Source organism: Hyperolius riggenbachi, chromosome 7, assembly GCF_040937935.1.
Source record: "Hyperolius riggenbachi isolate aHypRig1 chromosome 7, aHypRig1.pri, whole genome shotgun sequence".
Classification (NCBI taxonomy): domain Eukaryota; kingdom Metazoa; phylum Chordata; class Amphibia; order Anura; family Hyperoliidae; genus Hyperolius; species Hyperolius riggenbachi.
Genome location: NC_090652.1, coordinates 228,212,423 through 228,234,846, shown reverse-complemented (window position 1 = coordinate 228,234,846; position 22,424 = coordinate 228,212,423). Strand labels below are relative to the sequence as shown.

General features: G+C 42.5%; 1 protein-coding gene across 1 annotated transcript in view; it reads left to right on the top strand.

Annotated features, from left to right (window-relative positions):
- UBE2F (ubiquitin conjugating enzyme E2 F (putative)) overlaps positions 1-22,424 on the top strand; it is a 335,459-nt gene that overhangs the window by 131,112 nt on the left and 181,923 nt on the right. Inside the window, exon 5 of the mRNA XM_068245372.1 lies at positions 2,007-2,074. Coding sequence (XP_068101473.1) covers positions 2,007-2,074 — 68 coding nt within the window. The remainder of the gene's footprint in view (positions 1-2,006; positions 2,075-22,424) is intronic.

The window sequence follows — 22,424 nt, the reverse complement described above, 5'->3', positions numbered from 1 at the left end:
AATTGTATGCAGCTTAGATTTGGGCCAATACAGATCAGTAGGAAGAGCATTTAATTGGCCCAATTGCAATAATTTGCCTCTGTAAACAACTATACAAAACTTCATAACCATTAGTAATTGGCGGTGCCAGGCTATTTTTATTTAGATTCCTGAAATGTTGTCTTTGAAGACCACTATTGCTTTTCTTTCTAAGAAAAAAAAAGGGTTCAAGATGTTTTGGGTGATAAGAGATCTTAAATAATTGGTTCTTTTAGTGTGCATCATTTTGATTTGGGTGAATTCATTATAGTTTACATGGATTTGTATATGCAAATCTGCCTTGTAGTAAGAGGAAAAAAATGTAATGTTTCGATAGAATATGAACATCAGCCAGTATGCTTTCAACAAATCTTATGTTACTTTAAGGGGACCTAAGGTGAGCGGGACATGGAGGCTACCATATTTATTTCCTTGTAAACAATGCCATTTGCCTGGCAGCCCTGTTGATCTTCTGGCATAAGTAGTTTCTGAGTCAAAACCCTGGAACAAGCTTATGGCTAATCCCAGTAAAGCCTTAGTCAGCTGAGTCAGCTGATCTGCTGCATGCTTGTTCAGGGTCTAGGGCTAAAAGTGTAACAGGCAGAGGATCAGCAGGGCTGCCAGACAACTGGTATTGTTTAGAAGAAAATAAATATGGCAGCCCTCATATCCCTCTCACCTTAGGTTCCCTTTAAACAGGTTGTAGTTTAAATGTAAAAGCCCTTCTCTGAGCAAAAATCTAAAAGTAACTTACTACACATTATGGCCCACTAAAGCACTTTTAGCAGAGCTTTAGAGTCATTGGCGATTCCAAAAGCGATAGGCTTGTTAAGTCAATGCAGGGGAGCCTACAGAGCGATTGAAATTTGGCAATTAATAAATGATGGTCCAAAATCACTTTCCTCTAAATCTCTCCAGAATGCTATCTGTGGTATAGCAGCTAGCTGCAAGGATGTTAGCGCTCTGCAATATTATATAGCCAACCGCCTACTACCGCTTCCGTTCCTCCCAGGGCTGTGGATTCTGAGTCGGAGCAATTTTGGGTACTTGGAGTCGGAGGTTTCATAAACTGAGGAGTGGGAGTCGGATGATTTTTGTACCAAATCCACAGCCATGGTAAGTATTAGACTAAGGAGTCGGTGGTTTCATAAACTGAGGAGTCGGAGTCAGAGTTGGATGATTTTTGTCCCAACTCCACAGCACTGGTATGTATTAGACTAAGGAGTCGGAGCAATTTTGGGTACCTGGAGTCGGAGTTGGAGTCGGTGGTTTCATAAACTGAGGATTTGGAGTCGGATGATTTTTGTACCGACTCCACAACCCTGGTTCCTCCAATGCTTCTCAGATAACCCCAATGCTTAACTTACCCGTCGGTGTTCTGCGATATTGTAGTCGATCACCTGTCACCGATTCTCCAGTGCTATTAAGATTACCAAGCTATATTATAGTCAATTGCCTTACTAATTATCTAATGTTCCTCTGATAATCCGGAAGTGATCCGCCACTTGAATGCATGCAGGCTTTGGGTATTACCAGCTTATGAATGGCTTCACCAGTTAGAAGTGAAAATATTCTAACGTTCCATCAGGCCAAATGAACCTAGTATCTTCTCAATACTTGTATATTTGCCCTGTTGCTTCTATATTTGACTCTTCTTCAAATCTAACAACTCTACTTTCTTCTTGATTTTTCTAAAGTGTTTCCGGATTCTAAATGCATTACCTGCATTTTGTTTTAAGGTTCTGCCAGTAAAATGATTTAACTGAAGCAAATCAACAGCCGCTGCCATTTGGCACTTCGTTAGTTCTGAGTGGAACAAAAAACGGGATAAGTTCTACTTGATGTGATCTGCTTATTGTGCACACGCGTTAGAGGAATGTTCACATTAGGCAGTGTTACATGGATGAATGATCTCTTTGTGACAATTGTACAGTGTGCAGCAGAGCATGACTGCTTCTATTAAATGCCTATTTTTTTCTATTTTTCAGATGAAAGCTATTACCAAGGAGGGAAGTTCCAATTTGAAATTGAAGTTCCAGAAGCGTATAACATGGTGGTATGTGTGTCAGCGATATGATTTTATCTTCTAGATCAGCATTCGGCAGCTGCCTTTCGGGCTTTGTATTATTTCTAGCAGAAACATATTTTGCCGGCTTCTGCATAGCAAGACATGCTGGAATTTGTAGCTCCACAGCAGCTAAATAGAGAGATTTTTTTCGGTTTAGATGAGAAAATCCCGACAGTCTCTTGTGACAGCCAGTCTCTCTGTTCCCACAGTACTGTGTTCGCCAGCTATGCCCATAGGCTTGTGCCAAAGCTCTCCATCCCTAACTTTGTATGCTCTCAGAAGGTTAGAAAAACACATCTAAAATAGTAAAGGCCATTTAAATCTGCATGGCACTGATAATTTAAGGGTTAGATCATCCAAGCTATTTGAGACACTACAAAACATGTTACGGGAGTTGAATCAACTTTTCCATTGCTCAAGAGTTTGATAGAGCAGCATTTACAAACTATCCCATGGTTGTCCAAAAGGGTAGTTTACCAAGATCACAGAGATATCCACTATGAACGGTTTGTGTCTAAAAGAGCCACATCATGTAACTGCATTGCAATCTCAGGAACACTGCAGCCATCTCTACAGAAAGAAAAGGTTCAGAGTTTTCAGAAGCTTTACAGGAGCCTATGTTTGTTTGTATTTTATTCCACTTCTTACCACTTCTCAGCTTTTATAGTTCACTTAAAACTCCAAAGTACACCGGAACTGAGAGGGATATGGAGGCCGGCAATTTTTAATCTATACCAGTTGCCTGGCAGTCCTGCTGATTTATTTTTGCTGCAGTAATGTCTGAATCGCACACTTGGAAAAAGAATGTGGCTTATTCAGGCAGACTTCAGTCAGAAACACCTTACCTGCATGATTGTTTAGGGTCAACGGGCTAAGTATTGGATCAGCAGGACAGCCAGGCAATGTGATTGTTTAAAAGGAAATAAATATGGCAGTCTCCAAATTTCTCTTAGCGCAGATGTACTTTAACTGTTAGAATTTCAATTAAGGAAAACTTCCCCTCCTCTACAGTACGCCGATCATCATTAAAACAATGTTGGACTGGACAAAATAAAATTGCTGCACTCGTACGTTTTTTCTTGTAGGTTTTTTTAATAAATTTAGCCAATTGTGAACCCTGGTGGGGAATTAGAGGCTCTCTGTGATGTCAGGCCCACCCCTCACATGAACTTGCTCTGGCCTGTAAATTAGAGCAGAGGTTTAAGCATACATGTATGAGCTGGCATGTGTTGAGCAACCTTCTTGTTTAGTACTCAAAGTGCATAGGCAGCTAGGAAGAGCAGCTACTTAAGGTACACTTAGTAAGCAACAATGTGTTGTGTGTATGCAGATAGTGTTCAAGTTGGGATATTGAACCTTGGAGAATAGTGTTGAGGCAAGATTGCTAACCTAGGCCAGGATGATATCAAAGTGTGCCTATATGAAGACCTACAGCAGGCTTATTTTAGTAATCAGCCAGCAAAAATAGGCCCAGAAGTTTTGAAGTAATGTGGCCTTCTTTTTTATTTATTTATTTTTAACTTTAGGTTCTTTTTAACCTCTTGAGGACCGCAGTGCTAAACCCCCCCTAGTGACCAGGCCATTTTTAGTAAAATAGGCCACTGCAGCTTTAAGGCCAAGCTGCAGGGCCGCACAACACAGCACACAAGTAACCCCCTTTTCTCCCCATTAACAGAGCTCTCTGTTGGTGGGGTCTGATCGCTCCCCCCCATGTTTATTTTTGTTTGTAAAAATATTTTTGTTATTGTTTTTTTAATAAAAATTAGTGTTACTTTAAATGTTATCCCTCCCTCCCCCCAGCCGGCCAATCATGGCGATCGGCTCTCATAGGCTTCTGCCTATGAGAGCCGATCGCTCTCCAGTGTCCCAGGGGTATAGCCGTGTCACACGGCTGTCCCCAGTACAGCGCTGCTGCCGATCGCAGCGCTGTACATGTAAATAGACGGAACAGTCTCCCATTGCCGCTTGGAGACTGTAGGCGGGGCGGAGCTCGACCCCCCCAGGCAGGAGATGCGCAGCCTTTGTGTGATCTCCTGCATTAGCTGGCCCCAGGACTTTACGCCGGCGTTAGGTGGTCCTGGAGCTGCTGCCGCGGCCACGCCCGTCGGCGTGACACGGTCGGCAGGAGGTTAAAGGAAACCAGAGCTGATTAACCAGCTGAGCGGTCTGGACGAGCTCAGCTCGTCCAACACCGCCAGCGGCTGCCGCTCAGGCCCTGCTGGGCCGATTTGAATGAAATAAAAAGCAGCACACGCAGCCGGCACTTTGCCAGCCGCGTGTGCTGCCTGATCGCCGCCGCTCTGCGGCGATTCGCCGCGAGCAGCGGCGAAAGAGGGTCCCCCCAGCCGCCTGAGCCCAGCGTAGCCGGAACAAAAAGTTCCGGCCAGCGCTAAGGGCTGGATCGGAGGCGGCTGACGTCAGGACGTCGGCTGACGTCGATGACGTCACTCCGCTCGTCGCTATGGCGACGATATAAGCAAAACAAGGAAGGCCGCTCATTGCGGCCTTCCTTGTTTATTCTGGGCGCCGGAGGCGATCGGAAGATCGCCTCCGGAGCGCCCTCTAGTGGGCTTTCATGCAGCCAACTTTCAGTTGGCTGCATGAAATAGTTTTTTTTTTATTTAAAAAAAACCCTCCCGCAGCCACCCTGGCGATTTAATCAGAACGCCAGGGTGGTTAAAAGAAAATGTTTTATACATACCTGGGGCTTCTTTCAGCCCGATCCGCTCAGATCGCTACTGCGCCACCGTCCTCCGCTGTCTGCAGCTACGATATCGGGTACCATCACTTCTGTCAGTTGCGGCCAGTCTGACATAAGAGAAGTGCGCTCTTTACATATCATTCCAGCAGTAGTAGTCTGGCCCCGACTGGCAGAAGTGACGGGACCCGGTATCAGAGCTGCAGACAGCAGAGGATGGCAGCGACCCGAGCAGATGGGGCTGGAGGAAGCCCCAGGTATCTATAAAACTTTTTTCTTTTAATCCGCTCCGGTCACTTTAAGTTTACAGCCTGCCCCCTATTCAGTGTATCTTGACTTTAGGTTCCTACTCATTTGTTTTTACATACTCTGTAGTCCTGCCCAGGGCCGGTTGTAGACTGGCACATATAAGGGGGCAGTCAAAAATGGGTAGGGGGCAACATGGTCGAGGAAATTCGTGCGCCGCGGTGAAAAAATTGGTGTGGCCATGATGTAATGTGGGTGGGGCTAACTGTAATGTAGTTATAATAGCCAATGTAGTTACATAAAAAACATATGAAGTAAATGCACATAATGACAGACAGCGTTTCCCCACTAAATGCACGTAAGAGACAGCGTTTCCCCACTAAATGCACATAAGAGACAGCGTTTCCTTAGTAAATGCACATAATAAAAGACAGCTTTTCACCAGTAAAACGCACATAAGAGACAGCTCTTCACCAGTAAATGCACGTAAGAGACAGCTTTTCACCAGTAAATGCACATAAGAGACAGCTTTTCACCAGTAAATGCACATAAGAGACAGCTTTTCACCAGTAAATGCACATAAGAGACAGCTTTTCACCAGTAAATGCACATAATGACAAACAGCCAGTGTCTCCAGTATATGTAGCCAGGGATATATGTGCCCAGTATATGTAGCCAGGGGTATATGTGCCCAGTATATGTAGGCAGGGGTCTATGTGCCCAGTATATGTAGGCAGGGGTATATGTGCCCAGTATATGTAGCCAGGGGTATATGTGCCCAGTATATGTAGCCAGGGGTATATGTGCCCAGTATATGTAGCCAGGGGTATATGTGCCCAGTATATGTAGCCAGGGGTATATGTGCTCAGTATATGTAGCCAGGGACTTATAAGTGGGACTTACCATGTCCCCAGGGCGCAGTCTAGCCAGGTGTATAGATGTCCCCAGGTGGGTGTCAGCAGAGAGAGAAAAGGGAGGATGGGCATAGCGGTGGGGTAAGGAAGGGGGGGACATCTTCCCCCCCCCCCTCCTTTCCCTCACCCTGGGGCTCCTCCCCCCTCGCTCCCCCCTCCAGAAATCAGCGGTGGGCCGGCGGCAGAAGACTTACTTTCTTCCCAATCCCAGCGCGGGAGAGAGAGATCGATCTGCGCGCCACGCCACTACTCTGGTCTAGTCCAGACCAGAGTAGTGGCGTGGCGCGCAGATCGATCTCTCTCTCCCGTGCTGGGAAGTGCTGCCGGCCCGCCGCTGATTTCTGGAGGGGGGGGGGGGGGTAAGAGGGAGAGGGGGAGCCCCAAGGTGAGGGAAAGTGGGGGAGATGTCCCCTCTTCCCCACTGTGCCCAACGCTCTCCCTCTTCTCTGCTGACACCCCATGCTGATGCTTGAGGGTGCTCAACTCCCTCTCGCCCCACGCTAGAGCCGGCCCTGGTCCTGCCCTCCACTCCCTGCACACAGAATCAAAGCTGCACACAGGATTCTGACAGCAGCATTCAAAACGAGCAATTAGATTAGCTTCAAACTAACAGCATTATGCATTATCTTTGTGAGTAGAACTCAGCAATATTTTTTGTTTGCAAAAGTGTTTTAAGTTCAAGTTCAATTTAAGAATACATAGTTGTACATGTTTATGCAAGGATGTAGACAATGTGAAACGCAACAAACTAGGCCAAGGCTATGACACTGCCTGATCAGTCCATTCCCAATCCATTGTAGCCACACTACTGACTTAAAGGGAACCTGTACTGCGTAAAATTATTGAAAATAAACACATGACGTAGCTGCAAATGAATATTACATACTTACCTCACCATCAGTTCCTCTCAGAAGCTCACCATTTTCTTCTTACAGTGAGTCCATCCATTGCTGACAAGATTTTGTCAGAACTGAAATATACCAGCTGCTGTCAATTATATTTCAGCTGCTGTCAGCTGCAACTAAATGTGCAAGGTAAAGTCCATGTTTCCCTATGGCTCAAGTGGGCGATATTACAGTTTTGCAGTGTGCTGACCAGGAAGCTGTAATGGGGTAATGGACATTTTCAAAATGGAGGGCAGAGAATTCCATTGATATTAGTGGACAAACAGGACGCATGAGAGGAGAAAGAGATTGATGAGTACACTACACAGGAAATAAGTATGACGTGTTTGTTTATTTTGACTTTTAATTTTCAATTCAGGTTCTCTTTAAGGAAGTTCTAGTACAGGAAGGGGAAGTTCACAGGGACAATGATCAGCCCCTTTCTGGGGTTCCATTGAGAATGTGTAGCTATATGCAAGTCAAATCAGCCTTGTTTCTGCATCCAGCAACCACTGATGCCCCAGCATCATTATAACAGTACTAGTTGACCTAAGCCCGCTTAAAAACAGGCTCTAGGTCTCTTCACGGTGCCACCGCCGCCAGTCAGTGTGCACACGCGTCCGTCCCCGCTCGGCCGGCCCTCCCGCCCTGCATCCTGTCCCAACGTCTGTCAGTGCTTGTCATGTGCAGTAGTGCAAAGCACTGATACAGGGACAGACGCAGGGACACTTGTATTTTATTAAATAGGATTGTAAAATATCAAGCAGAGATCATATTGTTTTTGTGGTAAGAAACACTCATAACTACATTTATTGTTTGAAGACAATTTCTAGGCACCACTGTCAGTGTTTGGTTAAATGGCAGTTTAGAAAATACATAGTTTTTTTGTACCTTATTTTAGTTCAAGAGGTTGGAGCACAGTGACCTGATAAGACATGTAAGCAGAACTGGTTGTAACGTCTTCCCCGCTCCATTATCACAAACGTGAACCCTTGGCCAGGTGCTTGTACTTGTGAAACAGAATGTTCTGGGGATATTTCATTTTTTTCCTGTGCAGTCAACTGTCTTCTAATGTCAATGGGCCTCCTCGCTGCGCTACAATAATTTAATGTAATTCTCCTTTTAAGCATTACTACTTTTAGTTTGTCTTCAAAGTAAAGCACTGTCTGATTTTGACATTTTTCTGTTAATATTTCATGAAAGCATCCTGTCAGACTTTGATGGCAGTTCTGACAAGTCAAAATTAAACACTTCCCCTGCTAAAATGTACTTTTAGTTTTCCTCTGAGTTTGTGCCAAAATAAATCCATGCTGGCTTGAAACCGCAATCTGAAGCTAAAGTGTTTTTTCTAGGTCATTTATGGTTCCTTAATGAGAGCTGATCCTGGCTACCAATTAAAGCAGGAATTACAATGTTTGAATTGTTTTGTCTGCACACATCTCCGTTACTATTGTGGCCTTGAGAGGAGAATTTTATCCCTCATTTAGGTATAAAGACTATTAGATGCTTGCTAGGCATTTACTGGCTGCCTATCTTGCTCAACCAGTAGGCCAGCTTGAGGTTGCTGAAGGACAGAGGTGCTGGCTACATGAATCTTGTTGTGGATTGGCCTCTGGGAGATGGTGTAGGAGGCTGCCTGGAACCTAGACGTTATTGCCAGATGAGCATTGGGGGAAGTGTCAAGTATAAGCAAACTTGTGTGTCTGTTGAGTAAAAGGGAACCCAAGGTGTGAGACCTATGGGAGCTGCCATATTTATTTCCTTTTAAACAATATCAGTTGCCTGGCAGTCTTCCTGATCTGTCTGGTCAGTAGCGTCTAAATCATACACCTGAAACAAGCATGCAGCTAATCATGTCCGATTTGTCAACAGATTTGTCAACAGAATCTGTCAGATTTGTCAACAGATTTGTCAGATTTGCATGATTGTTTAGGGTCTATGGCTTAAAGGGAACCTAAACTGAGAAGCATATGGATTTTTCCTTTTAAAATACCACCAGTTGCCTGACTCTCCTGCTGATCCTGTGTCTCTTAATACTTTTAGCCACAGCCCCTGAACAAGCATGCAGATCAGGTGCTGTGACTGAAGTCAGACTGGATTAGCTGCATGCTTGTTTCAGGTGTGTGATTCGGCCACTACTGTTGCCAAAGAGATAGCAGTACTGCCAGGCAACTGGTATTGTTTAAAAGGAAACATCCATCTCTCTCTGTTAAGGTTCCCTTTAAAGTATTAGAGGCAGAGGATCAGCAGGACTGCCAGGCAATGTGCATTGTTTGAAAGGAAATAAACAAGTCTGCCTCCATCTCCCTCTCACCTCGGGCATCCCTTTAAATGTATGTCAAGATGTTCAAATACATATTATACTGTTTTTACTCCCAGTATGAGAAAGAAGCAGAGCTTTGTTTACATACTGTACAGCCTGCAATACATAGTCCTGCAGATCTTTGTCTTCAGTGACAAGCCTTTGCTCAGCTAGGGGCTTTAATAGAAACTTGCCTTGGTAGTCTGTAGGTGCGTTTAGGCCTGGGACCCACTAGGAACGATTCTGCAGAGCTTACCAATCGGCAAAGCGCTGCAACAGTGGAATCCTATGGGGGTGGCTTAACTCGTATTGTTGCGATCGTGGAGTGATCCCAAATCCCTCCCTGCAGCATTTTGGGAGTGATCCCGAAGTTATTGCATCAGTGGCTGCAGAGCCAGATCACAGTCACTCTGGGAATCAAAGTGAAATCGCACCACTAACACTATTTGGGAAATTGCAGTTGCTTTGCAATTTCCCACAAAGCGCTGGTAGTGGGTCCGTAGCCGAATTCTCTTTTGAAATGTCTTGGGTTTGTAGTCAGGAGGTTTCTCACTGCACTTGAGATCCAAGGTGTGACAGTGGTGCACTTTAATTGTTGGTCCTTTGAAAAAGATCTTTATTTAGTACCAAGAGTTCAATACACTTCTCTGCACCTGACATCCTCAGTGTGACCATGGCCTTTTTTGATTTTTGGCATATTGAAAAATCTTTTAGTAGCTACATTTATAAGAGTAGGAACACATTTTTTTTTATTTGTGTTCGCCATAAGGCCCCTTTCATACTATATGGGCATTGACACTCTAGTCATGCTTGGCAGATGTGTGTGCTGTCCAGAAACATGCATGCAGCTTGTGTTGTGTTCTGCACCTACAAGGACCCGTTCAAAACATTGGGTCCGTTCTACAGTGTCCACCGTGTGCAGCATTACTGTTGCGTGAAACGCGTGTAAAAGGAGCCTAAGGCCTCAATTCATGGAGCATTATCAAACGTTTATCAAACACTTTATCAAACGTTTGATAATTTACCTCATGGGTAAAATCTCGTTTTAAATTCACTAAGGTGTTATATATTTATTGAATGTTTTACCGATAAAACGTTCAACAAATATATAACACCTTAGTGAGATTTTACCCATGAGGTAAATTATCAAACGTTTGATAAAGTGTTTGATAAACGTTTGATAATGCTCCGTGAATTGAGGCCACAGTATTGGTATGGAATAATCATGGACATAACATTTCTAATAAGTTGGATTTAATACTTTTCCATTGGTCATGCAGACGGGGATATTTGCATACAATAGAAGAGATTACAGCATTTGCTGATATTATTAGGTGATGATCTGATTGTTTGTGAGTGCCCCTACAAAGCAATATGGACCGCCGCCAAATTTCATAAGCTCACAGTATTGTCCTAGTATGTTGGAAAATCTTTTTACATGTTTTTTTTTTAATACAGTTTTTGAGTATATTGCTATACCATCATGTGAGATGGTAGAGTCTTTGTCAGCCAAATGTTTTTCCTATGAACATAAACATCTGAAGTTTCTTCAGAATTGTTTCCTTTTCCTGTAATGAATCAGTAATTAGGAAGCACGTGCATTTCTTTGTACCCATGATACCACTCACTGCAGTTTGTAGACTCTTCAGGCACATGGAAAAAATAAACAATAAAAACATATGGGAAACACTGCAGCTTTGTGTTTGTGGATGCAGAAAATTCCAGATAAGCTTGTCATTCTTGAACTTATTTCTCACACCACTTTCAATTCTCAACCCTAGTATTTCTTCTAATGTATAACTGCATAGTAAACCATTGCGTGATCCATATGGAAGGCGATTGTTCTGCTTTGCAATGTTGAGTTTCTAAAAGGTGTCTGCCCTGTGGTGTTGCAGTGATCTTACACCCAAAGTAAGTCACTTTAACTGTAACGATCCCTTGCTTTGATGCTAACTTTTTAGTTTGGGTTTTTATGGAATAACTGCATAAAGTTCACAGTGGGATTTGTGTTTTGTTCCCTGTACAAACAGGAACGGAAAAGCTGCACACTACTTTATATGTGTTGCGTCACATACAGTGAAGCATGTAGTCAATTAAGAGTATGCTACAGCTTCACTGTTCACCTTGTGTATTAATGCATTCCATACAGTGCATTGGGATACCACACTCCATTAAAGTGGTCTGAAACTCAACATTTCTTCTTTGCTTTTACATTCCTCTGTTGCTACAATTCATTACAGCCAGCCATGTGCTGAAACGGAACTGCACTGAGCTGACAAGCAGAGACAGATGAGACATTTTCACTAGATAGCTGCTGTATTTATATATTAAAATCTATGAATATAATGCAATGGCAGCCTTCAGAGCAGATAAACTGTACTATGGGATCTTGTAATTTGTAAACGGGCAATATTACTCATGCACAAAAGCAATTATAGTAACTGAATGGGTAATAAAAAGTAGGAAGACGCATTTTTATTGAATCTTTTATGTCAGTTTTATTCCACTTTAAATCTCAACGCACTGGATGCACTGTGAATGTCGCATAGGTTTAACATTGCGGTGTGACTTTCCACGTTACAATACATTCATTACATTGCACTACAACTCCCCACTATGAACATAGCTTTATTGATGTGCGGCAGGACATTGTGTTCAGTGAACAAACAGGATATATCTAAAATATGGCATTAACTACTGTACAGATCTACACAAAGAAATCAGAATTGCAGACCTGCTTGATAAATTGTATGCGGTGCTTTAGCTACTTGCTGAACTCAAGACAAATGTGGCTGGGTAGTGTACTGGTGAAGGGCTCTTTGACATGGGAGACCAGGGTTCGAATCCAGGCTAGGGTCAGTACTTATTCAGTAAGGAGTTCAAGGCAAGACTCCCTAACACTGCAGGGTGGCCTCTTGAGCACGTCCCATTGGCTGGTGCTCTTTAATGCTTAGAGGAAGCTGCCATATTGCGGGCGGCGAATCACGACAGTAAATGGGGGGACGCCATGCTCCATACCTCTCCTAGAGCCCCATCCCTCTTGGTAAGCCCCAGCACACCTTTCTCAGTGTGTTCAGCACTGTCTTCAGCACGGTCTTGCACTTTCATTCTGCCTTTTTGCACCTTTACCTTATCCCTTCTTGGCACCTATGCATGGGGTTTTTTTTATACGTTTACATGCCTATTTGCACGTTTGTGATTATCTGCACTTTATTTTTGCTGGTTGCACACCAATGATCATTGTCTATTGTTATGTGGCTGCTTATACAGATTTCTCCTTACAGCCATTATTGATTGTGCTATATGTATTCAAGATTGTGGTGTGGATCTTCAGTCATTTGGCTGCTATGTATCTTGATGTTATACTTGTACCAATTATATCTGACTGTTTGCATGACCACCCTCCTTATGTTTTTTTTTAAGTGTTTTTATCACATTTTTCTGAACAAAGATGATTTAGTACTGTGACCCTTGTGGAGTGGTGCGTTTTTTTGAGGGAACTTCCTTTTTTTGTCTTCTGTGACGTAAATTATAATTAACTAGTTGACCCAAGCCCGTATAAAAACGGGCTCTAGGTCTGTTTTTTGACAGAGGCGCACCCGGACGCTTGTACCCGTCCGCCCGGCTCACTGGCCCTGTCCTCAAGTCCCAACGGCTCTCTGGCTCTGTGCTGCGCACCTGTCTTATTATATAGACCACTACACAGAGAATTAAATGTGTGCATTAAACACCAAGTGAACACCTGACAAAACTGGCTAAGAAAATTTGGCCTAATTGGCTATTCATGAGGCAATTCTCATGCAAATATGCATTCGCTTTCGCATGCCAACTTATGCAGGGTCATAAAACCAATGCCGCAAAGCGGTCGCCCTGCGGGAATTAGTTCATGCTGCAATAGCACTATTCAGGAGCGCCACGGGGATCACTTAGTTGTTTAATGCACACATTTAATTCTCTGTGTAGTGTCTTATTATATAGGATAGGCTTGATCTCAGTTTCTTGGTTGAAAGCAGTACTAACCTGTAAAGTTTGATCAAATGCATTTCTATCAAGCCTTGGCTACAGCTTCTGATGTTCACTTACTGTCCCCAGAAATTTTCATTAATCGTAATAGACTTCAGATGGTGTGATGAGCTAATAAAGAAAATTTGTCGGGTGCCGGAGAAATACCAGTACAATTGTCAGCGGGTGGATCTGCACTGGTTTTGAGTACTAAACACACCACACATGCTAGGGTGAATCTAGCCAAAAGGGAATACTTGCTGCACCAAGTCATAGCTTTATTTGTTCCTCAGCAATGTCCAGTTATCTGCTCAATCACTCCTCAGCCATTTCATGCTGAAGTGTGATAGGCCGTCAAAAATTAAGGAGGCATGCCTTAAGCAGACCCTAATGAAGTGGTTGCACAGGTAATTACCTTCCTTTCCTTTTTTTGTTTGACTTACTCTTATTTTTATTTTTTTTTATACAGGTTTGTTTATGCATAAGTAATTTAAAGTTTACCTGAGATTGGATGAAATAAAAAATATGCATACCTGGGGGCTTCCAGCCCTCTCTGGCCTGATCGCTCCCTCCTTGTCCACAGTCGCCTCCTCATTTGCCCGTACCTGAACCCAAAAAATCCTCCAGTCGACGCAGTCCAGCCAGGCGCGCTCCCCCGTCTCGCTCCTGTCGCTGGGAACGTTCAGGGGCAGAACGCTTCTGGCGACATGAACGTGTTGGGAGCACGCACACGCCCGGCTGCGCATGCGCATTTGACCCCAGACCAGAGGACTTTCCCTGCCAATCGCGGACAAGCGGGGAGTCTGAGGAGGACTGCATGGGATCAATCAGCCCGAAGGGAACTGGAGGAAGCCCCAAGTATATATATATTCTGTTTTTTAGCCCCATCTCTGGTTCCCTTTAAAACCATGTTCTATGAAATACATTAAAAATTCTGGCCGCTTTAAATTAATAAAAAAATATAGGAGCTATTGTATGGTGGATATACTTAATAATTTATGCATGATATTTTAAGTAAATGTATCGCTACGCACACTTGTCATTGTGCTCCATCACAAGCAGTAATGGCAGCTCATAGATCCCTCCGGAGCGTCTCCTCCGCACACAGCCTGCGCACTTTTATCTTTGTCAGATAAGTACAGTTATAGCACATTGCAGTGAGGGATTCCAGGGAGAGCTCTGCCACACACCACTTCCCCCACAGACAGTGATATTAATAGAGGGCGGCAGAGCTCTCAGTCTGGGACAGCAAACTGCCATGTTCTGATTGTAATACCCAAGGGGAGAGAAATGGAGACATAAAAGATGCAAGCAGATATCAAGTCATGTACAGAAATGAAGAACTATTTACTTTTTATAGCCTCTACCTGTGCAGAGATTGGAAACAAAACTAATTCTAAGTTTAAACTGACAGGCTGAGGTGACCACAGTGCAGGATAAAAAGGTGTGCATTATCCTTGCTCTGTGCATAGTGCTGAAATCGCCAGCAATATGGCAGCTCCCATGCAAGCAAAGGGACAGCAGAAATCAGCTATGGGTATGAGGCATAAGATTGCTAACGAGAAGAAACGAGCAGAATGATCAACAGAAAAGGACATTGTACTGATGTAACTGGAGAGTAATAAAAGACTGAGCACTATATAAGGGGAGCATACTGTAAGAGGAACACTATAAGGGGACATGGTTAGAGGTCAAGCTCAGCCTCCCATTTCTAATTCATATGATAGTAAATGTGCATTAATTACCATTGCAATGTTTTCTGCATCGCTGTTCTGTACCTTTTGCAAGAAACATCTATGCGCCCAGTTTCTTCTTATCTTTCAATCTTTTGATTACCCAGAACATCATCTAAGCCCACCTCCTGTAAGCGCACTCTTGGTGTACATTACTGTAGCTACATTTTTTTCCCACACCATTTACAGTGTGTGTGAAAGCCATGTGTACTTCTAAGAACATAATAAACTATTTCTCCCTTCTCTTTTATTTAACTTTAATAAACATATTTTGGAGGCTGTGGGAAGGGAAAGTGCACTATTTCGCAGTGAGTAAGGAGTACCTAGACAGGAATTTGAGACTCTGTAGCGCTGGCCACAAAGTGTTTCTCTCTCAACAGTACAGAGATTGTGGACAGATTCAGCTCTGCATTCATATTAAAGCTGGCCACTAACGGTCCAATTTCTAGCGAAAAATCGTTCGAGCGATCAGAAATTCTGATCGGATTGGTTGTAAATAATCTCCATTGGTGGACACAATCGATTATGAACGAGTGAAAAAAATGTCGCCCGAATGAATTTTCGTCAAACGAAAATTTGGATTTTCTTGGTGGTCGTGATAGATAGGAAGCAAAGATTGGTTAGTTGATGGTGTAGTGAACGATTTTTCATCCGATCAGAATTTCTGATCGCTCCAACGATTTTTCGCTAGAAATTGGACAGTTAGTGGCCAGCTTAAGACTGTCTGGTCTTCCCTCCCAGCACCTCCCTGACTAACTCATGTAGACAACTACATTATAATGGACTGAAGTTTGGGTTGACCAAATTGTATTTGACATTCACACAGTCCGTTTTCCAAACTAGGTAATAAAGAATGAATAATGCCAAAAGGGTTTGTGCACAATTAAAAAAAAAAGTTTCTGCTTTGAAGAACAAGCTGTATTACTTACAATATGCAAGAGAATACTGGACCCGAAACTAGGGTTTTAAAGGGTCATTATTTAATCAACCCTGTAGAGGCGAGCTATATATAGAGGAGCATTATAAAGTAGTAAAGGTACAGAGTTGGCAATATTAGGGACCCACTATGGTGCCAAGTCTGTAATAAAGGAGGTAAAAGGGAGACACTTTGCAAAGAACATGTAAAAAAAAAAAGCACCATGCTAGAGGGGTGCAAAATATGAGAGCAGGCGAAAATACTCCCTTACTCGTCTTATCTAGCCAATACCATTTTTAAGACCACACCCTTGTAAAAGTTAAAATAAACAGTACAAGGAGTAAAAAAGAACATAAAGCAGAAAAATAAGGCTCTCTTTTAACTTAAATATTGTCACCAAACCTTGTACCAGCAACCTAATTTAATTGTTTTTCAAATATCTGAATACAACTTTGTGTTTTTTTCCACAGTGGCACTATCATTTTAATACTTAATGGGCAAAAATAGAGGAATGTTAAAAAATACTTATGCGCTTAGGATCAAACAAATACTTAATTGCATGCGTTGTTCGCGTTCCACTATTGCTGTGTTAAACAATATATCCACCAAAATGTTCAAAAGGTCTCACGTCCCTTATTCAAATCCTCAGCAGACAATCCGAGATGAAGTTTGAGTAAGACCATCCACTTTAATTCATATGAGCCATGTATTCACGTAACATGCAAAAAAACAGAAACGCATATAGTGCATAACTGCTGGATTGATAAGGATTCCAAGACCTCTCCGCAGTGCTCTTCCTTCACCTCACACTACACCATCTGTGCTGGGACACCCCCCCCCCCCTAAGTGCCCGCACTCACCCAGATGCCCTTCTAAGTATCCGGAGGTTGGAATTATAGCTTTTGGGGGTTTAGAACCATCAATACTCCAAGCAGTCCACTCCTGCTTCCTAATAGCCACTTTGTTCCTCAGTAACACTAAAACTTAAAACAAACTGACATAGTGTAAAAACGTCAGATTTTAATAGGTAAAAAGGGGCCCCTGATGAGTCAGTTCCTGACGAAATGCATTGGGCGGAGCTATGGCACATGCGACCAGCAAGGGAAGATTGAGAACACACGGAAGTGTTTGGAGCAGCGTTCAGCGAGCATCTGAGACGGCGGCAGTCGGGACAGTCACCCGGGGACCATCCCTGTACTTGAAACGCTTGTCTGAAGTCACTGTTTGTGAGTGCATTACCCCTTTTTACCTATTAAAATCTGACGTTTTTACACTATGTCAGTTTGTTTTAAGTTTTAGTGTTACTGAGGAACAAAGTGGTTATTAGGAAGCAGGAGTGGACTGCTTGGAGTATTGATGGTTCCAAACCCCCAAAAGCTATAATTCCAACCTCCGGATACTTTGGAGGGCATCTGGGTGAGTGCGGGCACTTAGGGGGGTGTCCCAGCACAGATGGTGTAGTGTGAGGTAAAGGAAGAGCACTGCGGAGAGGTGTTGGAATCCTTATCAATCCAGCAGTTATGCACTATATGTGTTTCTGTTTTTTTGCATGTTACGTGAATACATGGTTCATATGAATTAAAGTGGATGATCTAACTCAAACTTCATCTCGGATTGTCTGCTGAGGATTTGAATAAGGGACGTGAGACTTTCTTTGTTCTATAGCCTATGTGTTTGAGCGCGGACCTTTTGAACAAAAATAGAGGAATAATGTCTTTTCTCCATCATTATCTTCACTCTCTCTTTCAAATGCAATGTGCACAAAATCACATCTGCTTTTTTTTTAGTTAGGTGACATAAGTAGTGTTAAACTTATTGCTCATTAATTGAGGGCATAAATAATTTATGAATATCGTATAAAGTGAGCCTGTGAAAATAGGCTGTATTATATACAGTGGGATGCGAAAGTTTGAGCAACCTTGTTAATCGTCATGATTTTCCAGTATAAATCATTGGTTGTTACGATAAAAATGTCAGTTAAATCATATAGGAGACACACAGTGATATTTTAGAAGTGAAATTAAGTTTATTGGATTTACAGAAAGTGCACAAGAATTGTTTAAATAAAATTAGGTAGGTGCATAAATTTGGGCACTGTTGTCATTTTATTGATTCCAAAACGTTAGAACTAATTATTAGGAACTCAAATTGGCTTGGTAAGCTCAGTGACGCCTGACCTACATACACAGGTGAATCCAATTATGAGAAAGAGTATTTAAGTGGGTCGAATGTAAGTTGCCCTCCTCTTTTAATTTTCTCTGAAGAGTAGCAACATGGGGTCTCAAAACAACTCAAATGACCTAAAGACAAAGATTGTTCATCATCATGGTTTAGGGGAAGGATACAGAAAGCTGTCTCAGAGATTTCACCTGTCTTGTTTCCACAGTTAGGAACATACTGAGGAAATGGAAGACCATAGGCTCAGTTCAGGGTAAGGCTCCAAGTGACAGACCAAGCAAAATCTTGAATAAACAGAAGCGACAAATGGTGAGAACATCATCCTGCTACAGATGGAGTCACTGTGCATTGTTCAACCATTCGGCACACTTTACACAAGGAGATGCTGTATGCAAGAGTGATGCAGAGGAATCCTTTTCTCCGCCAACACAGCACAAACTGAGCCACTTGAGGTATGCTAAAGCACATTTGGACAAGCCGGCTTTATTTTGGAATAAGGTGCTGTGGACTGATGAAACTAAAATTGAGTTATTTGGGCATAACAAGCGGCGTTATGCATGAAAGGAAAACAGCATTCCAAGAAAAACATATGCTACCTACAGTAAAATATGGTGGTGGTTCCATCATGCTGTGGGGCTGTGTGGCCAGTGCAGGGACTGGGAATCTTGTCAAAATTGAGGGACGCATGGATTCTCTCAGTATCAGCAGATTCTGGAGACTAATGTCCAGAAATCAGTGGCAAAGCTTAAGCTGCGCCGGGGCTTGATCTTTCAACAAGACAACGACCCTAAACACTGCTCAAAATCCACTATGGCATTCATGCAGTGAAACAAGTACAATGTTCTGAAATGGCCATCTCAGTTCCCAGACCTGAATATAATTGAATATTTGTGGTGTGAGTTAGAGAGCTGTCCATGCTCAGAAGCCATCAAACCTGTATGAACTAGAGATGTTTTGTAAAGAGGAATGGTCCGAAATACCTTCAACCAGAATCCAGACTCTCAATGGAACATACAGGAAGAGTTTAGAGGCTGTAATTTTTTCAAAAGGAGGATCTACTAAATGTTGATTTCATTTCCTTTTTTGTGGTGTCCAAATTTATCCACCTGCCTAATTTTGTTTAAACAATTATTGCACACTTTCTGGAAATCCACCAAACTTCATTTCACTTCTCAAATGTCAGTGTGTATGTCTCCTATATGATATATTTAACTGACATTTTTATTGTAACAACCAACGATTTATACAGGAAAATCATGACGATTAACAAGGTTGCCCAAACTTTCGCATCCCACTGTACATATGTTTCATCCTCTTTATTGTTCCTGTGTAGAAAACTTTGTGTGTGGACATGCATCCTATTTTGATTGGCTGATTGACCAATTTTGCCACCTCCATGTAGTATGGGAGCTTACCTACACAATCTGTTCAAAGTATTCAATATCTGTTCGCACCTGTGCTACATGGAAGTACTGTAGTAAACTTGGCCAAGTGGAAATGCATTTGTTTATAATTGGCAAGATTTGTAATTACAAGATAAGTGCCACAGTGCATTAAACACAAGTATATTTAGCATAAAACTTTGGGGCCTAATTATCAGTGATCAAGTCTGGGCACTTTGTTCACTAAAACAGTAAAGCAATTACCTTCTTCTCTGCACACACTGAATTCCTAGGTGCTGATGGAGGTGGAGCACCTGCAGAAAAAGAGAGGATTTATTTAAAGGAAAATGTACTAAAATGTAATTTGAACAGTTTATTTTTAGTGATAGACACAGTAATTACCTAAAACATTAAAAGTGCTATGCATTACCTTTAAATGGTTTTCACAGTGAAGGCTTGGTTTTGTTTTTTATCTGTCAGGCAGAGTGGTTTATTTTGAAAGACTCTATTCTTTCTCTGTAATGTCAAGTCTGGAATTGACTGTCATGCTGGGATGCGTCTTTACTGATTAAAATCTGTCACATATATAATAAGCTTCTCAGGAATATTTTTTAAAATGAAGACAAAGGCACTGAAAGTGAGCAGTCAATTAGACAATTTCCATGAGGGCCTGGTAAAGGGTACCACATTTGACATAGGAGACCAGGATTTTAATCCTTTCTGGAACCAATACCTAGCCATGGGCAAGATACTCCAATGCTCCAGATGCCAAGCAGGGTGGCTCCCTGAGCAACCCTACAAATGTTGGCATTTCTTTACACATAGTGATGAAGCATGCAGTGTTATGAAAAGACAATGTAATTGAAAGGCAGGGTGCGTCGAAGGATGAAATTTCACAGCAGGAGTAACTTTGTAGTAGAGAATCGTATTATTATAAATGCCTATTTGCAACTGATTTTATTTAGTAGATCAGCAGATCTAATCTTGTATTGCCGCGTTTCCCCAAAAAGAAGACATCCCCTAAAAATAAACCATAGCTGAAATTTCGATCATGCTCAAAATATAAACCCTACCCCGAAAGTAAGCCCTAGCGACCGTTACTGTTGAGAAAAATGACAAATTGTATTATTACGGTACCGTAATGTATCCTGTGCTCTGCTGCGTCTTCCCTGTCCCCCATATCTTCCTGGTGTCTTCTGCTGTCTCCCAACTCCATGCCTGTGTCCCCAGCACAGCTTCAGGCAACTTTTGTTTCTATTGGAGCTGATGGTCTCAGCCAGTGCAGTGATTGGCCCAATAAGGGAGCCATGGTCCCACCCATAAGACAATCGGCTCCAATACAGTACAAGCTACAGTACAAAGCACAGCAGCAGAAAGAGGCGGCCAGCAATGTGGTGCAGTGCTGATCAGGTATGGTTCCTGTCATCCTGGCTCACCGCAAGGTTATCAGCTGTGTGCAGGGATTACAGGTCTGGTGCCGGTTCAGTACTGTACATTGCACAGCTGGAAGAGGCAGCCAACAAGGGGACACAATGTTGTACAGTGCCGGTCGGGCACAGGTCCTGTCATCCCTGCACACTGCAAGATTCAGCTGTGTGCAGGGATGACAGGGCTGGTGCCTGATCAGTACAGAGGAAGGAATATAAGACATCCTCTGAAAATAAGCCCTGGCACATCTTTTGGGGAAAAAATAAATATGATAGTGTTGTATTTTCGGGGAAAAATGGTGCCTGCACTGCTGCTGCTAACTTTCTACACCGAATTAATTGCAAAACTAATGTAGTTCTGGCTTATGCACTGCTGTCACTTTTAACGCCCCTGCTACCCACTCTGTTAGATAAAAGACAGCCTTTCCCGACCACTGTTCATTCAGCTGTCAAGCTTCATTTGAAAAGACCTTAATTTTTTTTTTATAGATGTTCATTGGATTTGATGTTTTAAATGAATGAACATCTAGTGTATTCAAAAATATTGTCTAGTGTATACCGGTACCTATTATTAGAATACTACTGAAATCAGTTTATTTATGCACAGACACCCACACATTCAGTTACTTATTAGCTTCCTCTGTTAAAAGGCTGTAATAGCTTAGTCTATTAATTATTACAGAATAAAGCCTATTCATACTTGCCCACATCTCAACACATAGATCCTTCTCATTGCAATGCTAATATAAATGTATTTTTTTTTGTTCACATACTGTATCTGTCAGTGTTCAAAAGGGCCGTCGTACTATGCTACACAGAAGGTAATACTTGGAAGGTCATTGACAAAGCTGTTGTAATTAGCATAATTGTCCATCTCTCCGTTCACATAACTATTAATTTAGATGTGAGTGGTTTTAACCAGTTTATGTATACTGTTTCTGGCTACTAGCAAATGAGATGACATTTGTATATTTCTGGTCTTGTATGACTCAAAAGCACATGAGCAGTTAAGCGTGCAATGGGTAGTTTGAGATATCTCTGTAAGGTCCCCTTTTTTTATACTACCTACTGTATATACCGTACTTGAATAAAAGTCTAGAACTTTAGGTCTGACTCACTAAGTAAATTTATTGCGGTTGACTTATACACGAGTCACAAGCAACACTGAGTAATGTGTGTACTATCAGTGCCATCTGCAGCAGTTAACCCAATGGTAAGTGACACTTTCCTGATAAAGGAAATGCCAAGAAAAGGCAGCTCTGAAAGTCCTGGCCACAACAATCAACAAGGAATGGGGCAAGGGGAAAGATACTGGGCTGTAGGAAGGGGGGAGTGAATAATTGCTGCACTTGGGGCCCTAGAGGAGGTATTCGCTACACTTAAGGGACAGGTGGAGTTAATGGCTGCAATACTGTATGCAGTTCAGTCATTAACCCCCCGGACCCTAAATGCAGCTGTTAATTCCGCCCGGTCCCCAAGTGCAGCCATTAGCTTTGTTGGGTAGCCTAATGCTTGAGTCAATAAGAAAAAAATCCAGCTTTAAAGGGTCAAATATTGAAGTCGAGACTTATATTCGAAGATATACCGGTAGTTATATTCTGGTACCTCTGCTATTTTTGGGGAAGCCATGTGAACAGTCAGTTACTGCATGACGCA